General features: G+C 46.6%; 1 protein-coding gene across 2 annotated transcripts in view; it reads left to right on the forward strand.

The window, feature by feature from the left end:
* The window catches only part of fbxl16 (F-box and leucine-rich repeat protein 16), a 171741-nt gene that overhangs the window by 21179 nt on the left and 131038 nt on the right, over positions 1-19524 (forward strand). For both annotated transcript variants that reach the window (XM_068056863.1, XM_068056864.1), the window contains exon 2: positions 11274-11993. In XM_068056863.1, the coding sequence (XP_067912964.1) occupies positions 11286-11993 (708 nt within the window). In that variant the 5' untranslated portion in view covers positions 11274-11285. The remainder of the gene's footprint in view (positions 1-11273; positions 11994-19524) is intronic.

Raw genomic sequence — 19524 nt, forward strand, 5'->3', positions numbered from 1 at the left:
AGTAAATATTTCTGACTTGACAACATACTATGAGCCAGCTGGTCAGAGCTGACAATATGTAGGTAATAAAAGGTAAGTATGTCATCATTAGGACCCCAATATTCAGTTTTTGTCTGTCCAAACTGTTTGTATTAGAGTGCTTCAGGGTCTGATCCGTTGGTGAGTTTTTATTTGGTGGGTGGTTCCTGGCACATGCAGAGGCATGTAGGGCACACAGAGGACTGGAGAGTGTGACGCACATGTGGCTGCCCACAGTTGGTGGCAGTGGCGGAGTGGAGGGGATTGGTGGAGAACAGAAACAGCAGAAGCTAAGGGGAGCCCAACGACAAAGTTACCCTGGTTAGAGAGATTGTTTCCGTGAAAGATGGGATGGAATTGAGGGGAGGGATGGAGATGGCAAGAGAGGGGTAGGGATGGCATGTGAGGGATGGAAGGAATGTGATCGGGATGGCATGAGAGGAATGGCATAGGATGGGATGGCATGGGAGGGAGGGGTGGCATTGGAGGGGTGGAAGATGGAATTGGTTAAATGTGACAAAATGGCAGGAACAATTATTTGACACAACTTATTATTCAAAAACTATTCTTTGTGTTAAAATAAAGATTCACTAGATTTGAATGAAAAGGTTTTAGAAAAGTTGCCAAGTGAATTAAAATAATACATCAGCATTGATTTTATAGAGAAAGAAGATGATAACAGTCTATACCCTCCAGAGTTGCTACACAGTCTAACTCCAGTGGGCATGCCAGCACACAAACTTAGACTCAAGGAAGAGCAGTTATACTGTTGCTACAAAACTTGAATTCTAAACAAGGCCTTTGTCATGGAGCAAGATTGGTAGTTAGGAAGCTGTTTTCTATGATAATAGAGGCTGAAATTTATAACAGGCAGATTTCAAGGAAATAGTGGCCTTAATTTAATGGTGAGGCAGTGGACTCCCCCACCATCTGAAAAGCCTGAGGGTGGGGCTGTGTGCCCGCCTCTGTTGGGCCTGGAAGCCACGCTGCTATTTTGCATGGCCCAGGCCCTGAATTGGCTTCAGTCGGGGTTTCTGCCCCTCTGAGGCAGGAAGTCCCACCTCCAAGAGCTGTGGGCCAATCAGAGGGCGGTAGCTCTTCAGTCCTCCGCAGTGCCACTAGAAGGGGTGGCCACTGCTGGGACTGCACCCAGCAAGAAGAGGATGATGGACGCCAGCCTCAAAAGAGTAAGTGAGGGTCAGGCCTTGCCTGGGACAATTGGCTAGGCCCCGGCAAGGTGTTGGGGAGTCGGAGTCTAGGGCAGGGGAGTTTTGGGGAGGCAGCCCATGCTGCTGGGGAGGGAGGGCCCTCTGTAGGCACAGGGTGCCTGATCAGGAGGGCCCATTCAGCCTGCAAGGAGTTCGACAGGTATGATTCGGCGGCATCCTCAGGTGCTGAAGTGCCCATCCGCTGATGGTATAATACCAGTGGCGTCAGGAAGAGGCCCTTAAGGGGCAATTAATTGGCCACTGAAGGGCCTCAATTGGCCTGGGGCGGGCAGGACATTTGCCACCTCCCCTGCTACTGGTAAAATAGCAGCAGAGGTGGGTAGGCAACGGACATGGCATTCCCCACATCCCACACAATTTTATGCCGACCCACCCCACCGCCTAGCCCACACCCGGGGCTGGAGGGGTGGGTGGGTGGGAGGTGATGGCTGTTAAATTTCAGCCAGTGTGTTTATTCCTCAAATAATATTGAGCCTATCAGATGTAAACCTGCCTTTTCAACTCAGGAGAAAACAGTTCCCAATTAGACTTTCATATTCTATGACTTTAAACAAGTCACAAGGCCAGACTCTTGATAAAATTTGTATTTATATTCCTAGGCCTGTTTTTACACATGGACAGATTTATGTAGCTTTTTCCAGAGTGAGAAGTTTTGATTCTGTTTAAGTCTTTGGCGAAAGAATAACTAGAAATCCTGTATTTAAAGAAGTACTGTTGTAATAAAGATAATAATTTAACTGCAAATGTTTTGCTGGTCTCTGCTAGTTTTAACAGTTACTCAGAATGTTTTACTGAAGTCTTTGTCCTTATTTTTTAAAAATTGCTTAAATAATCATTGCTGATGATATGATTGGAGAATTGAGAGGCCAAATGAATATGAGTGAAGATGCAGTCATTAAGACGGAATGCTGCACCCTCTGTATCCATGGTGTCCATTAACTTAGCTTCTTCAATGTATTCCGATGGACAGTAAATATTCTCAAAGCTGTCAACATTTACAGTGAGATCTATGATCACAAGGAATGGGGCAGAATTAAAATCCATTTAAGTGCATGAGTGATGTAAAATGGGTGACATTTCTAAACCCAAATAAGCAAGCCATATCCAATATGAGTGAGAGTTGACAGGTTTGCAATAAACAGAAATGATTAAAGATGTCCAAACCAGAATCATGTGTAACAGTAATATATATAGTTACAAATTAAGCTCGTTATATGGTGTCAGGAAACCACTACGTGTCAAGATTTTCTGCCCTGTGAATTCTTGGAATTTAACATTGGACTCCTAAAAATGGAGCCTATGAGTCTGAATGAATGCTTTGAGGAAAGGATTTATATGGTCCCTATGTCCTAGAATTTCCTCAAAATGAATTACATCACTGTTGCTCCTATGAAATAAATGTGCACCCAGTGGTGGCCTGCAGTGGATATTACGCATGTGTTTCCTGGGTCTGGTCATATTTGGAATCTCATTGGGGTAGTCGGTCATGAAAAACACATGTGGATCAGATGTAAGCAGCTGGACTACTTGAAAACTTTTGTGCAGTCTTTTAAAAGATAGTTCAACCTACAATCGTCAGCAGCAGACTGGGGTTGGCGGGGGACAACCAGATAAGAGAGAAAACAGTGTGGGCATTTTCACTTCATTCTTTAATAACTTCACTGCATGTCTTAGCAACATCTATTCCGTGCCTAATAGCACATAAGGAAACATGTTTCTTTGACTGCCTTTACATCCAGTAGATTGGTTCTCTGGGTTGTTTCTGGAACAAAGTCATCCTTTAATGTGCACAGGCCCTGAGCCTGGCTCTCAGCCTCTCAACCCTCTGAGATACGAACTAGGAGCAGGAGTAGGCTATTCAGCCGCTCAAGATAGTTGCACCATCTAATTCTGGTCTCTTGAGCATCCCTGATTTTAATTGCTCCACCATTCGTGGCCATGCCTTCAGTTGCCTAGGCCCTAAGCTCTTGAATTCCCTCCCTACACCTCTCTGCCTCTCTACCACGCTTTCCTCCTTTAAGATGCTCCTTAAAACCTAGCTCTTTGACCAAGCTTTTGGTCAACTGACCTAATATCTCGTTATGTGGCTTGGTGTCGTACTTTGTTTTATGATGCTTCTGTGAAGTGCCTTGGGACGTTTTATTACATTAAAGATGCTATATAAATATAAGTTGTTGTTGTTATACCTTTTTTAAGATTCTTGCTCTAACGCTAGCTCTTAAACAGGTATCGTTAATGCAGTGTGTATGCATTTGAACTTAAACCTGAGACATTTCACATGAATCTGGTCCATTATGGAGAGGGGGAAATGGAGAACAGTTCTTCCCTTGAGGAGGGGACGATAAATCGACTCCTTCTTGTAAGCTCCTGCGACTGGTTATGATTACAGATTGTTCACCTGTCCGCTCAGCCAGGGAATAGTGCATTGTTGGGATGGGATGGAGTTCATCTCCTGTACATTTTCAGTCATTGCTTGAAGATAGTTTAAGACATATTTAAGGAAAGAAATTAAACAGAAAGACAAGCAGAAGAGTGTTAAATCACGGTTCTTTTAAAATGTATAGTTTTAAAGGATTTTGGTAATAGATCTCACCCTTTAGGGGGGATTTTAACCTGCAAAGTGGTGGTGGGGGGCGGGGGGCGAGGTGGGGAGGAGGAGGGTGGTGTCAATGTGTACAAGAGGTTAAAGAAGCAAAAAAATGCCAGTGTGTCAGGAAGCAGGAACCTGCCGACTTCTGCATGTAACATATGCATTTCTAAGCACGCGGGAAACCCCCATGGGACAGGTGGGTCTGCCATTAACCTATGCAAAAAGCCTATTGACTGGATTTATGACCTTGGATTCTGGCTTTAACTGCCAGTGCACAGTTTTTCCAGGCCATTGGAAACTTGCAGGGTTTAATAAGGCAAGAGGACAATGGTGATTGACAGAGCTGAGTCATCGACAGTCTGGAGAGCCTTTAAATACTGAGATATGACAGCTGCTTCTTTGCCTAAGTGAAAGGCTTTTGCTCACAGGAATTGTTCTGAGAGTGTGCTTTTACAGCTTTGGAAGTGATTTCAAACACTTTGGAGGACATTTTTGCTACCTTGAACCTTTTGTGCCTTTGATCTGCACATCCCAGCTGTTAGCCTTCACAGCAGCATGGGAGCAGCTTGTGCAGCTCCACCTTGGACCTCTGATGAGGGACCAGAGGTACAACACTAGCAACAGCAGCAGCAGCTGCCTTCGCCTCAGCCACCATCCACTCCACAGGATGGAGGGGATGAGCACAGAGCTCCACCTCTCCGAAAGTGATACGCCAACACAGGGATGGAAGATCAGCTTGACATGATTGAGTACTGGTGCCTCAGGAGGCTCAGATTTTCATAGCAGATCATTGCTGACATCTGCAGCCTCCTGAAACAAGCCCTCTGCCAAGTTGATCAGGTGGGCATCCATTGCCAGTGGCAGCAAGGGTCACCGCAGCCCTGAATTTCTTCATCTCCAGCTCCTTCCAGGGATCAGCCGGTGACATCTGCAAGACTCCGCAATCTGCTGCCACCAAGTGCATTTCCCAGATGACCAATGCCATGTATGCCAGGGCTGTCACTCACGTGCACTTTGACACTGATTAGACAGAGAGGGCTCTCTGATTTGCTGTTCTGTCTGGATTCCCACAGGTACATGGAGTCATAGATTGCACCCATGTGGCAATCAAAATGCCCTTAGATTAATTGGCAATATTCGCCAATCAAAAGGGATTCCACTCCTTTAATGTTTAGCTGGTATGCATCCATCGGAAGATTATCATGCATGTCTGCGCAAGTTACCCAGGAAGCTGCCATGATGCCTTCATTCTGCATCAGTCAAGTCTCCCACAGATCTTCGCACCTTCAAGCAGAGTCAACGGATGGCTCCTTGGAGACAAGGGCTACCTTCTGTGGATGTAGCTGATGATATCTGTGAGGAGCTCTACCACTGATGCACAGGTGAGGTACAACTCAAGCCACATCAGCACAAAGACGGTCATTGAGAAAGCCGTTTTTTAATTCTTTCATGGGATGTGGGCGACATTGGCAAGACCAGCATTTGTTGCCCATCCCCAATTGCCCGTGCCACCTGAGTGGCTTGTTAGGCCATTTCAGAGGGCAGTTAAGAGTCAATCACATTGCTGTGGGTTTGGAGTCACATGTAGGCCAGACCAGGTAAGGATGGCAGCTTTCCTTCCCTAAAGGGCATTCGTGAACCAGATGGGTTTTTATGACAATCGATGATAGTTTCATGGCACCATTACTGAGACTAGCTTTCAATTCCGGATTTTTAAAAATTAATTAATTGAATTTAATTCCTACAAGCTACCATGATGGGATTTGAATCCATGTCCCAGGGCATTAGCCTGGGCCTCCAGATTACTTGTTCAGTGGCATTACCACTACGCCACCGCTGAAGATGCAATTCAGGCGTCTGGACAGATCTGGGGGTCCCTTTCAGTATGCACCAGCAAGGATGTCCAGAATGATAATGATGTGCTGTGCCATACACAGCATAGTGCCGCAGAGAGGCCAGGAGCTGCGGTTGGAGGAAAGTAATGAACGCTCTGCATCTTTGGAGGAGGAGGAGGAGGAGGAAGAGGAACAACAGGAGAAGGAGGAGTCTGATGTGGCCAGGGTCTCTGCAGCTCCTTACCTAGCTGCCAGAGATGCCTGGGATGGATTCATACAGGCACGATTCAGCTAATCTGAGGCTTTGCAGCCCAGTGGCATACCAGTGCTGAAACACTGTACATCCCCCTCCCCCTCCAACACAAAGCATTCACGTTGTCAGTAATCAATCCATCTTACTGACACCCATTGTTCATCTTCTACTCTTTCCTCTAGGTTGATGGCCACTTGGCAGATGAGAGGCAACAATGACGATAACTGGACAATGGAAATTTGAAATATAGTTTATGGTGCAGAAACATTGACAATAAAAATGACAAATTAACACACTTTTAAACACCCAAGTGGTTTCCCCTGTGAAACTACAAAGTCTTTCTCTTCCTTTTCTTAATACTCCTATGCGGTGCTACCCCTTCAGCAGTGCTAGAGGCAGGCTGCTTGTTCCCCTGCTCTGACAACTGAAATGCCCGTGACCAATGTCCTGGGGGTTTTGGAGATCATGAGAGCCCTGCCAAAGACTGCCCCACCTGCACCTGTGCAGGGGCAGACTCAATCATCGGGGCAGGAGGCAGCATGTGAGGCTCTGAATGAGGGGGTGGGACAAGGGATGAGAAGCGGGATGCTTTGAGCAGAGTCCCAACCTCCATGTGCCCTTTCTCCATCTTCCCTCTTATGGCCCATCTGCACTTTTCTGTTAGCTAAGAGCTGGAGAGCACTTTGCGGCACTTCAGTGAGATGCTGAACAGCCAAGTTGAGGCTTTCCTCCATCCTATGTAATTTGGCAAACTAAGGGCTGAATTTTATGGACCCTTGGGAGACGGGCTGGGAGGCAGAGGGGCCCTTAAAATAGTGAGGGAAGGTGGGGGGGTGGAATGCCTGTTGCCTTCCCGATGCTATGCAATTTTGTTGGGGGTGGAGAAGGCTGAAAATGATCTTCCCGTCCAGAGACCAATTGAGGTCATTAAGCAGCCAAGGGCCTGTTATTTTATGGCGGCCTCCCTGTGGTTTGTGGGGGGGGGGGAGGTGCGGGGGGCCTCCTTCATGGGCAATCTGTGGCCCATGCAGGCCCCCGGCGGCAAAGACTCTGCAAACAACTCCCCCCACCCCCCCCCATGACACTCTTTCACTCTTTCCCCCTTCTTGCTGGGGCCTGCTGGACTGGCCCTGGTGAGCCTGCCCCACTTACCTGAGGCCCGTAGCTCTGATGCTGGTCCTGGTCCTTGGGCCTCTTGTAGTACCGGCAGTGGCCACTGCTTCCAGTGGTGCTATGGAGCTGCCGGCCATTTGATTGGCTGGCAGCTCTTGGCGATGGGCTCCCTGTCCTTAAAGGGACAGGAACCCTGACGGCGGGCAGTTAATTGGCTGCCGGCTGTGGAATTTCGCTGGGGGTCCAAGACAGGGTTGAGGCAGGATCGCCCCCTGCCTTCCAGCACATTGCCGTGACCCCCGCCATCAAGGTAAAATTCAGCCCTAAATGAGCAGGCCATTGGTGAGAGCGTCTGATGCTCCATACAGGCGGTCACTCTTTCTGTGGAGGTGGACATCATTGCAAAGGCCTGAGACTTCATACCAGAGAAGGACTCCTCCAATCACTCTCCAGTGGTCTGCACTGCCTCTTGAAGTGCTGACAGAACGTCACAGTTTTTTTGTTGCTGCTCCACAGTAGTCATCTTCATCAATGATGTCTGAGGCTCAACATCTGCATCCAGCTGTGCAGAGCTTGCAGCATCCTGCGCCATCCAAAGGGCACTCTCCACTGCTATCCCTGTCTCCTGCACCTGCTCTTGCTCACTTATGATGTGTGACTCACCATATGACAATCCAACTACCTGTAGTGGAGGCCCCACCAAGGTGTGTATATCTGAGCTGGTGGAGGATGCACATTAGCTGTGTGACAGTGCTTCCTCAGAGTGGGTGATCTCCTCTGAGGAGTCTTGGTCCTCCTCCTGAATGATGCCTGTAGAACCTGTGGGAGATAAAAGGCATGAATTCGAACTGACTAGGTGAAATGTTTCAAAATCATCATTGAGCAGATGATCATATTTCAGTGGCTGCTGACATGAAGTCAGCATGAGTGAGTGTTGTGTGCCATGTAGCTGCGTGTCCAATTTTGTCACTAGATATCTGGGAGACCCCCATCTCTCCATCATCAATGGTCATGCATTCCAACACACTGCTGATCTCTAGTGCATCATCCTCCACAACGGTCAGGGAGCAATGACTGGAGAGCCACTCCCGGTTCTCTCCCTCTCCCTGGTGTCCTGCACTTGCTTTTGCTGCCAAAGAAGAAGAAGAGATTTCTGAGTGTGAAAAGTAGAATGTGTTGAGAGGTTGGAAGGACAACATTTGTGGAGGATCACTGTGAGGGATGGATGTGAAACATCAATAAAATGAAGGTGAGTGTCAGTGGAGGCTGATCAGATGGGATGTGCCGCGAGAGACAGGAATGGAGCTCCAAGGTATGTTGGTTGGAGGAGTGCTGTGCAGGAAAATGCTGGGGAATTCAGAGTGAGGGGTTTGGCACTTGAATGTGGCTTACCACGCCTCTTTCCTGCCTTGATAAAGTAATTGAACCTCTTGTGGTACTATATCCATGAGCGAGGGACCACACTCCTGCTGCTCAACTGCTCAGCTACTCAGCTTGGTTTCAGATGCTGGCCTTGTCCTCTCATCTGCTGGAAACAATATTTCTCTGCAGACCCTTATAGACTGCAATATGTTCTCTAGCGATGCCACAGGGAATCAGGGACAGCTTTCCCATGTTGAGACTCTATCAGTAGAGTTGCTGCCTCTCTCTTGACGATTGTAGAATGGATCCATCCTGTCTCTCACTGGGCTCCCTTTTAATTCTGCGATTTGAACATTCAGGTATGGGTTGTGATCACACATGCCGCTCCAACTGGTTGGGAAACCAGGAAGCAGGATGCTAATGCTGTCGCTGAGTTGAAGAACTACAGGAAAACCCACTCTATGAACCTTTGGGTTCCTGACCTGCTGCTGGTCTCCCCACTGTGAGTGGGTCCAAATATTAAAATTCAGCCATTTAACTCTATTGGGAGTAAAGGTACACAGATCATTAAAGCCAATACTTCAGGCTGATAAAGCTGTTAACAAAAGTTAATGGAATTCTATATTTTATCACAAGAGGTAATAGAATAAAAAAGCCATGAGGTAGTGATGAGCCTGTAGGAACAAAGGAACATAGGAGCAGGAGTAGGCCATTCAGCCTGCCAGCCTGCTCCGCCATTCAGTTAGATCATGTCTAATCATCTACCTCAATGCCACTTTCCTGCACTACCCCCATATCCCTTGATGTCATTCGTATCCAGATATCCATCAATTTCTGTCTTGAACATGCTCAATGATTGAGCTTCCACAGCCCTGTGGGGTAGAGAATTCCACAGATTCACCACCTGCTAAGTGAAAAAATTCCTCCTCATCTCAGTCTTAAATAGCCTACCTTTTATTCTGAGACTGTGTCCCCTGGTTCTAGACCCACCTGCCGGGGGAAACATCCTATCTACATCCACCCTGTCACACCCTGTAAGAATTTTGTAAGTTTCAATCAGATCACGTCTCATTCTTTGAAACTCTAGAGAATAAAGGCCCAGTTTCCTCAATCTTTCCTCATATGACAATCCCGCCATCCCACGGATTAGTCTGGCGAACCTCCTTTGCGCCTTATATTGGTCTGAATTTAGTGAGGCTGTTTGGAGCGGGAATGGAGGCATGGTGGGCTGGAGAATAGGGTCGGACACACCTGCCTGGAATTCCAAGGTCGTGATGTTGGTTCCGGATTGAGTCAGCGGTGTGGAAACACCAAGGCGGCATCGCCGCCCTGATGCGATGGGAGTGCAATTTAAATTGTAGAACAGATAGTTCTAATGCATTTGCATGCAATTGATAGTGATTCAATGGGGACTTGTAATTAAGTGGTCGACAGTCAACTCTCACATGCCTTCATTCCCTGGCCATTGAAAGGTGGCCTCAGTCCTGCAACCGAAAGGCAGCCATGGGGAATAGGGAATAGGGGAAGAGGGGGGAGCAAAGGCCATTGTCAGCATGTAGTGCTGTGCACTCTGCACAGGTGGGTTGGTTTCATGTGAGGTGGTCCGGTGGGCATGGTAATGGGTGAAAGGTCCACTGGGCATAGGTATGGGGTCACTCTGCAAGGGTGGGCATTGTATCGGGCGCAAGACTTTAGTGGGCTATATCTCGGGTGCAATACAACGGGCCCTTCACCTTCATTAAGTAAAGTGGCCGCCCGCTGCGCAATTTTGGTTGGCTGGCCGCATGCGTCGCAGGTAGAAGTGGCACCTGCATCTGGGTCTGCCACCGGGAACCGTGAGGGGAACATTAAATCCAGCCCATTGTGTGCAGTATTGTGCCCCACGCTATAGGAAGAATATTGATGCTTTAGGGGAGGACAATGCTGATTCACTGGGATGCTGCTTGGTATGAGGAAATATAAATATGAAAAAACACTTGAAAAATTATAGAATCATAGAACAGTCACAGCACAGGAGGCCATTCATCCCTTCCTGTCCATGCCGGCTCTCTGGCAGAGCAACTCACCTAGTTCCACTCCCCTGCCTTTTCCCCGGAGCCCTGCAAATGTTTTCGCTTCAGATAATTATCCAAATTTCTTTTGGAAGCCATGATTGAATCTGCCTCCACCACACTCTCAGGCATTGCATTCCAGATACTAACCACGCACTGCGTACAAAAGGTTTTCCTCATGTCGCCATTGCTATAATTGCTACAATTGAAAGGTCACAGACCTGAAACATTAACTCTGCTTCACTCTCCGCAGATGCTGCCTGACCTGATGAGCATTTCCAGCATTTCCTGTTTTTATTTCAGATACTGCATTTGCAGTATTTCACTTTTATATTTGAGAAATTGGGCCTTTTTATTGGAAGAACACCACAGATTACAGGGTGGTACGACAGAAGTGTTTAAATTATGAAAGTATGGGACAGGGTAGATAGAAGACTTACAATAGTTCTTGTTTCCAGTAGTTGAGGGGTCAAGAGTGAAAGGTCATAGATACAAGATTAACTGTAAAATATTTGAAACAGACAGCAGAATAAACTCCTTTGCTCAGGGAGCTGTGAGGCTGTGGAATTCACTTCCAGAGTTAATGGTTGAGACAGAAACTACATCAACATTAAATATTGCATTGGATAGGTGATGACGTTAAAGGATTTGACGGAATCTGAGAACATGACAAGTAAATGTGATATGTTCATAGGGAAGGTAAACATCAACACGGACTGCTCGGGCCAAATAGACTGTTTCTGTGTTGTAGCTTCTTTATATTTCTATGTATTTTGATAATCATTTCTAGTGTATTGACCTGTTATCTTGCTTTGCCTGCAGTGAATTTGAGAAATGTCTACACATAGCTCCAGTGACATCAAGCCTCCCTGCATGCCTAGGAACGGACTAGTCAAGATTCCAGCCCAGTCCAATGGATTAGGATCAGCTAGTATCACCAAAGGAACCCCTGCCGCTAAAAACCGACTGTGCCAGTCCTCTTCTATTCCAACAGTGCTCCCATCGCCTTTACCTAACCACAGTGAACTGGCTTCATTAGCACAGGCAGCGCACGTGCCATCATCATCTCTGTGCGGAGTGACTGACACTATTCCACTGGTAGAACCAAACTCTAACAAGACCTTGCCAAGTACATGCCAGCCATCAGGGTCCAAAAGAAAACTGTCAATCTCGTCAATGGAAGGACAATTGCCCATTTTGGATGAGAAGATCATCAATCGACTCTTCTGGTACTTTTCCTCTTGTGAGAGATGTGTTTTGGCACAAGTGTGTAAAGTCTGGAGAAAGGTGTTGTATCAGGTCAAGTTCTGGGAAGGCATCACACCTATTCTTCATGCAAAGGAGCTGTATAATATACTTCTCAATGGAGAAAAGGAGTTTGTCAATCTGCAAGGATTTGCTATTCGTGGCTTTGATTCTTTCTGCCTGATTGGAGTCTCTGATCTGGACATTTGTGAGTTTATAGATAACTACCCTCTGTCCAAGAAAGGTGTGAGGTCTGTGAGCTTGAAAAGATCAACCATCACTGATGCAGGACTTGAGGTGAGATGGCAATATTCCTGTTTTTATTGACCCCTGTTACTCTGTGGTATTCATTCCGCTGGCAATCTCACTTATTCAAACTAAGCTTCTCATTTCCTTCGGTTTAGCCTCCCATTTCACGTGCCATAGGTGTAGTGAGTCATGCAAGTCATCATCCCGAACAGAGACAGTAACTGCTCATCAAAGTCAATAAGCAGGTTCCCACCTCCTTGACTATTGGCACTTTAGCCATGTGGTCATAATATATTAACTTGTTTTGTAGTGTCTGGGGGTGAAAAGCATCGTGAAGAGAGATACACACAATAAATAAAAACACTAAAACTTTACTAATGGCTGAAACATTTCTTCTGTTTGCAGTAAGTCTGTTTATTTTAAAATTGATTATATTGAACTGCTCTCTAGCTGAGAGCAATGAAACACCATTTTGGAAATAATGTTTCAAATGCCAGGCCTACCCCAGCATGCAGCTAACACTGAAAGTGCTAAAAATGGATTTTGCTGCAGACAACTGCTTAGGGCAAAGATTCTAACACTACTTTTAGGTCCTGATTTTAATTCTGGGATTTGGGTGGGTGATCTGCAGTCACAAAACACATCCACGGTATTTTAACTCTGAGGCCTTATTATAATCTTACTGGTGGGTTTCCCACCCAACTGACTGACCTCACCAGAAACATACCCACTCTTACAGAGCAATTTCCCGCAGGTCAGCCAGAAGCCTATTGTTACAACCTGGTGAGCAATGTGTCTAGGGGTCTTTAGCTGTCTTTACCTGGTCTTATTGTAACAGGGTTTAATTTTAAACACACTGTGTTTTGAGCCCTCCTTTTTGTGAATCCATGTTCACAGTTTCCAATTATAAGGCAAAGAACTGAGCACATAGAAGGGGAAATTTATTAAAACCTTAAACTTAAACTCTAATACGGTTCACACCTATGGATATACGACACGCTCACGCTAGCATGCACACACGATATAAACATGCAGATAGGAATAGAAAAGAGCAGAAGAAAAGATAAGTAGAACAGTTTGTTACTGTTTCTCGAGCTCGCTGTAGTCCTTGATTGAAGATATGGTCTTGCGATTCGTTTCCCTGGCAATAACTTTGTTGGGAGTTCAAAAACTCTGCAACAGCCAGTCAGTCATGTGACCAAAACTCTTCTGACCACTTCTGTGTATTGGAGGAACAGGGATTGGCTCCCTTTGTTTCCACATTGTCTGGTACTATGCAAATGTCCTTCCTGTCAGAGATTGCAATTTTTAAAGTTTTAATGTTCATGTGGCAAAATAATGTGTGCCTCAGTCTTGGCAGGTGGGGGTTTGCCTGACATCTCCACACCCAGGGGAATGAAATGTGATTTGAAGAAAATGGCGCATTCCATTACAGAGTTTGAGAGAAATATAAGATACAGAAAGAAACCATGCATTTCTCTCATTCATTTCCATTCATTCACCAATCTTCAGGCTCATTAAGATGGTCTGTTCTGGGGGGGTTGCGGGCAGGGCTGCTGTCATTTCCCCCTTTTTTTTCTCCAGGAGAGTTAGTAGGGGGGGCAGGTCTATCCTGAACTCCCTGATTCATGCAAAGACTTTTGGCTTCAGGGGATGGGTGGTTCCCTTTTCCTCTGACTCCTCCCCCTCTGTGGGGGAGGAGTCTCTGTTACTCTCCCCGTTGTTCTCTGGGACGCTCCTACCTGCAGGTATTTGGGCAGACTTAACTGCATTTTCCAATGACCCTTTGACTAGGTGAGGCATCACCCTCACGGTTTCTCTGCCCCCTAGAGGTCTCTCTTTGTCTCTGCAGGTTCCTGTAAATGCTGTTAGCAACGTTGGGTGGGGTGCTTCTAGAGTCTGCATTTACATAGAAGGATGTGAACTCTAGCTTTTCACATTTTTCTGGGTTGGTTGACCCGACAGTAGGGGTTTTCATCTGGGATTCTTCCCGGACTTCCTTTAACTGCCCTCTGGGTCGCTTTTTCCTCTTCTCTTTCTAAATTTTTGCCAGCCATGTGCCTGCCTGTTTCTTTTTTTCTCAGCGGGGGTCCCTTACAGTTCACCAGCCCTCTGCTGGAGGGTCCTCCTAACACCGGTACAAGACTTAGGGGTGCAGGTTTCATTGTAGGTTGGGGTTTCCCCTCAACCTGGCACATGTGGCAACTCCTGCAGTACTCCACCACATCTTTGTGGAGTTTTGGCCAGTCAAACTGCTGCCTTGTGCGGGTTTTGGTCTTTCGTATACCGACATGAACAGTTACTGTAGTCTCGTGGGCCCTTCCTAATATTTCTCACCGGTACCTCTGTGGCACCACTAACTGGTGAACCACTGCCCACTCCTTGCTCTCAGGTCTGTGAGGAGAAATCCATTTCCTCATCAGTGCCTCATTCTTTAAAAAGTAGCAATCAGGGACTCCCTCTGCTTCACTTTCAGACTGGGCAGCCTGTGCTAACCCTTGCAATACTCGGTCGGCTTGCTGAGCCTCACCTAGGGAAAATCCGTTTAATTCATTCCCTGGGTCTCCTAACTTTCCAAAGAAAGTCTTGGCCAGGCAGACCTCCTGGTCATTTGCCTGCAGTGCCAATGCAGTCTCCTCTGCGGGAGCTGGTTTTATCATGGCCTGATCGACTACACATTCAGGGACTCTGTAGGAGACTGTCTCCTGCCATCGCCCTGTCTCTCTGACCTCCTGCATCTTTCTTTCACTAATGGGGGGGCTACCACCTTCACCCCCGCCAGATCATTACCTAGGAGCAGGTCAACCCCGTCCACAGGCAAACTAGGGACAATCCCTACAGTCACCGTTCCCAAAACTAGGTCGCACTCCAGGTGCCCCCAGTATACAGGTACAGGCATACACTGCCCTCCAATAACATTCACCACCATCTTGGTGCTCACTGCACTCTCTGGGGGAAAGGTCAGGTTTTTTCCCAATAAAAGGGATCTGGTGGCCCCTATGTCTCTGAGAATCACTATGGGCTTGTTGGCCCCACTTGAGGGATATGGAGTTACTTTCCCTTCAAACACAAAACCCTGATAACCTTCAGGAATCCTATTAACAGTTCCTGCACTGGCCGTAGTAAGCTTCCTGGGTTGCAGTCTTATTGCAGTCAAAGCCACAGCCCATTCTGTGTTTTCCATCAGGCCGTCGTCTTCACTGAGCGGCTGTGCCCTGATTAACCCTACCAGTTTCCCCTTTAATTTCCAGCAGTCATCTTTTAAATGCCCTGCCTTATTACAATGGAAGCACACAAGTCTCTGGGTCTCACTCTTGCTCACAGCATCTTCCTTTTCTGGCATGGGGAGGGCCCCCTGTGTCTCCTGCTTTCCTTTCTCTTCCAGGACTGCCTGGGCAGATATCATCTTCCCACCCTTTGTCCTTTTCGGAATTGTGGGGGTGATCACAAAGGTTCTCCCCTGGGCAACCGACTTATGGATTAAAGAAAATTCATCGGCCACAATGGCTGCTTGCCGGGCTCCCTGCACCCGCTGCTCCTCAACATGAGTTTTTATTGAGAATGGGAGAGAGTTTTTAATTCCTCTAACAGAATTACTTCTCCGAGAGTCTGAGCTGTATTTTTAAAGCCCTCAGCCACTGGTCAAAAGTCAGCTGCTTGCTTCTTTCAAACTCCAAATAAGTTTGATTGGCTAGCTTTTTGAGAGTTCCAAACTTCTGGTGGTAGGCTTAGGGTATTAATTCATATGCCCTGAGGATAGCATTTTTGGTCAGTTCATAGTTTGATGAACTCTCATCTGGCAGCGAGGAATAGACCTTATGGGCTTTTCCAGTTAGTTTGCTTTGCAGTAAAAAAGACCAGGTCTCAGCTGACCATTTTAGCTGCTTTGCCAATTTCTCGAAAGACACGAAAAACGCTTCCTCTTCTTCCTCATTGAATTTTGGACTCAATTGGGCAAGTTTTAGTAATCTTGTACCCAAGCCTGAATTCTGATCCTCCATATTGGCCATGCTTTCACTAGGGTTACTCTGTCGCCCCCTAGATAACTCAAGCCACCATAACTCTCTTTCTTCGCATTCTTTCTGGAATTTTCTTTCTCTCTCTCTCTCGCTCCGTCTCCTGTGTTTCTTTTTCTTCACATTCCATTTGGAAGGCTCTTTCTTTCTCTTCCCATTCCTTCTGGAAGGCTCTTTCTTTCTCTCTCTCCTGCCTCTCTCTCTTTCTCTTTCTTGTCTTCTAATTCAAGTTTTCTTTGTTCCAATTGTATCTTTGCTAGCAGTACCCTGTCTGGGTCTGCTTCTAACACTGCTTCTGCTTCGTCAGATTCAAGGGAGAAATGGCCACTAGCCTTAGGTGTTCAGACTTCCTAGCGTTGCCAAGTGCAGTGATCCCACACTGCTCAGCCATTTTTCTCAACTCTTCTGTAGACAGTGCTTTTAACTTAGCCCAGGTTACTTCACCCTGGCTTGGAGAGCTTCTCACTTCAGTTGCAGACACGTTAGTATACAATCACACACAACCACAAGAAAACCTGTATTGATTTGCTCTTTTTGATTGGAAACAATTTAGCTTCCCACTTCAAATTTCACTCGTTAGTCTGTGGGTAACAATCTGGACACTAGCACCCAATTTCTGTTACAACCAGGTGAGCAATATGTCTAGGGGTCTTTGGCTGTCTTCACCTGGTCTTATTGAACAGGGTTTAATTTTAAACACACTGTGTTTTGAGCTCCCCCTTTGTGAATCCGTGTTCACAGTTTCCAATTATAAGGCAAAGAACTGAGCACACACAGGCTTTCTTTGGTTTAAAGCAGAAAGAGGAAATTTATTAGAACCTTAAACTTAAACTCTAATATGGTACACACCTATGGATATACGACACGCTCACGCTAGCATGCACACGCGATATAAACATGCAGATAGGAATAGAAAAGAGCCGAAGAAAAGATAAGTAAAACAGTTTGAGGCAATATCTTGTTACCGCTTCTCGAGCTCGCTGTAGTCCTTGATTGAAGATATGGTCTTGTAATTCGTTGGGGCCCAGTAATCTTCTTAAAACTTTGTTCACGTGGCAAACCCTTCTCTCTTTGAGTTTCACATGTTTTCACAAGATTCAGTTCCATGGGAAGAGATGAAGGCAGGCAAACAGGCAGACAGGGAGAAGAGATGTTCTCAGTTCCAGGAGAAGGTCTTTACTCCATGAGCACATGGCTGTGTCTCACTGGCAAAATCTTTGTTGGGAGTTCAAAAACTGGTCTGACCACTTCTGTGTATTGGAGGAACAGGGATTGGCTTCCTTTGTTTCCACATTGTCTGGTACTATGCAAATGTCCTTCCAGTCAGAGATTGCAATTTTTAAAGTTTTAATGTTCATGTGGCGAAATAATGTGTGCCTCAGTCTTGGCAGGTGGGGTTTGCCTGACACTATTTAAAGTGGGAATGCACCTCTTAAAATAGAGGTTGCATTCCTTGTGGCTGCTTTCATTTCCAAGGTGTTGGAGGAGGATCCTTTTCTGAAATGAGTCTCAGACAAGTCCCAGGTCCTCAGAAGCCTCCGTGGAGGTGCTTGTCGAAGAGGTGAGGGTGAAGAGGGAGCTTCTGTTCCCCAGCAGTACTAGGAGGATTGCCAAACACTCTGTCCACCAAGCAGGGAGAGAGATTTCAGAGGTGATGAGCTCCGAGATTGTCATTTCCAGGACCTGGATGGAGTGCAGGAAGCACGTCAGTGATCTACAGGAGTAGCAAGAGTAAGTACTGTTCTTCATTTATCCCAGACTCTCTCCACAACACATGGCAGCAGTCCTTCACATCCCTCCCCTAACACTATCAATAATTCCCTTCCCTGTATCATATCCTTCACCGCCCAGTACAAGGTCAAATTATGCCAACATGCATTCTTATTACATACACACACTCACCTCTTCCTTAGTTCCTTCACACCTGTTACGAACACATTTCTCCTCTCATTTGTTCAACTTTGGACAATCACCAACTTCAATCAGGACTCCTTCCTCTCTTTACACTCTGCACACTTGCATCACATTCAACATCACTTCATCCTGTTTGCCTCTTGCCTCTCAGCATATGCACAAGCCCCGCACCTCTCCATTCGCCTTTTCAGTGGCCATTCGCTAATTCTCACCTTCTCTTTCTGCAGGAAAAAATGGTTTTAGGAGTAAGACTGGGGAGGACCACTTGACTTCATGATCCTGAGCAAACTGGAGCAGCAATATGTGAAAATCTGTGGGCCTGACAGAGCTGTGTGCATTGGGCATTTCGATGCCAGGAGTTTCACTTGGACCTCCCTCAGTAAGCCCTGGAAAAATGCATATTGAGTCAGCTTCAATACATTAAATTTACATTGTGAATGTGTATGTCTTCTGCAACTGTGTGGCCTCCCCCTGCCACCCCCTAAATACTGTCCCTTTTCTCTTTCCTCTAGGTCCTTCTCAACAACCAGAGCCCTCCAAAGAAGGCACTTCAGAGGTGGAAAATCTTTCTAAACAGACACGGTCATGCTATCCATCCCACCCAAGCATCAACACAGAGATTGGCATTCTGGCTAGGTTAAAGAGTGAGTTAGAGTGGTCTGCACGAGGTGATGCATCTACCACTAATGCAAGGAAATGGGTACTGGTGGCAGGGACAGTCCAAGAGGCACCTTGCTGACATGTGAACTCCTCTCCTAGTTCTGCCCTACTTGCCTCAGTCAAATAGTTGTACAAGATTTTGAAGGTCCTGCCAAGGAGTCTCACCTGCACAACTGAACATATTGGGGGAGTCTGTTTCCAACCTGAGTGGTGTCATCTCACATGGCATCAGCACTCTGCAGAATATCTTGAACAGTATGCCCACCTCCAGGGACACAGCATGCAGGCCTTTGCAACATGAGTCCATGTTTGCGTGCTTTACAGCTGTTGTGGAAACTCAAGCCACTGCCATGTAGATTCTGGAGTCAAGCCTGTGCTCCACCTTGGATAGACAGGCATTTATCTTGCAGAGGCAGATGCCCATCTGAGACATTGGTGAACCAAGTGGACAGGGGCTTTCAAGAGGTTGATCGTCTCTGCCCTCCTGCAGATGACGAGCAGTGATGAACCCCAGCCCCGTGGGAGTGGCAGTGGGGCAGCAGGAGTGGATGATCCCTTGCCGTCCCCTCAACCAATACTCAGTATGATATCAGAAAGCCAGCTGGCCCACCTGCCCTGGCAGATGTCAAAGTACTGCTGCCTACAGCTGTGCCCTCGTGGGCTCAAACAACCAGGAATCAATGGCCATGAGCATCTCAATGGTCCCCACCTGAGCAACAGCAATTGTGCACCAGCTCTGATGAAGTCATTAAGGGAATACCTGTAGTGTAGAGAGAGAGGAAACCTTTTGTTAAGAAAAGCACTATAGGCTGAGGACTTCAATGTCAGAAGATTTGAGTTCAATCTTCTGCTTATAAATAAATTCAACACCTTTTTCACATTTGGGAGATTGGTGTATGGTCTATTTTCATTGCAGCTAGTTAGTCTGCAAGGCCAGAATGGCACTGATATACAGGTAGGCAGAAATGTTTGTTTGTTTGTTGTTTAAT

This window comes from Heterodontus francisci, chromosome 24, assembly GCF_036365525.1.
Source record: "Heterodontus francisci isolate sHetFra1 chromosome 24, sHetFra1.hap1, whole genome shotgun sequence".
NCBI lineage: Eukaryota > Metazoa > Chordata > Chondrichthyes > Heterodontiformes > Heterodontidae > Heterodontus > Heterodontus francisci.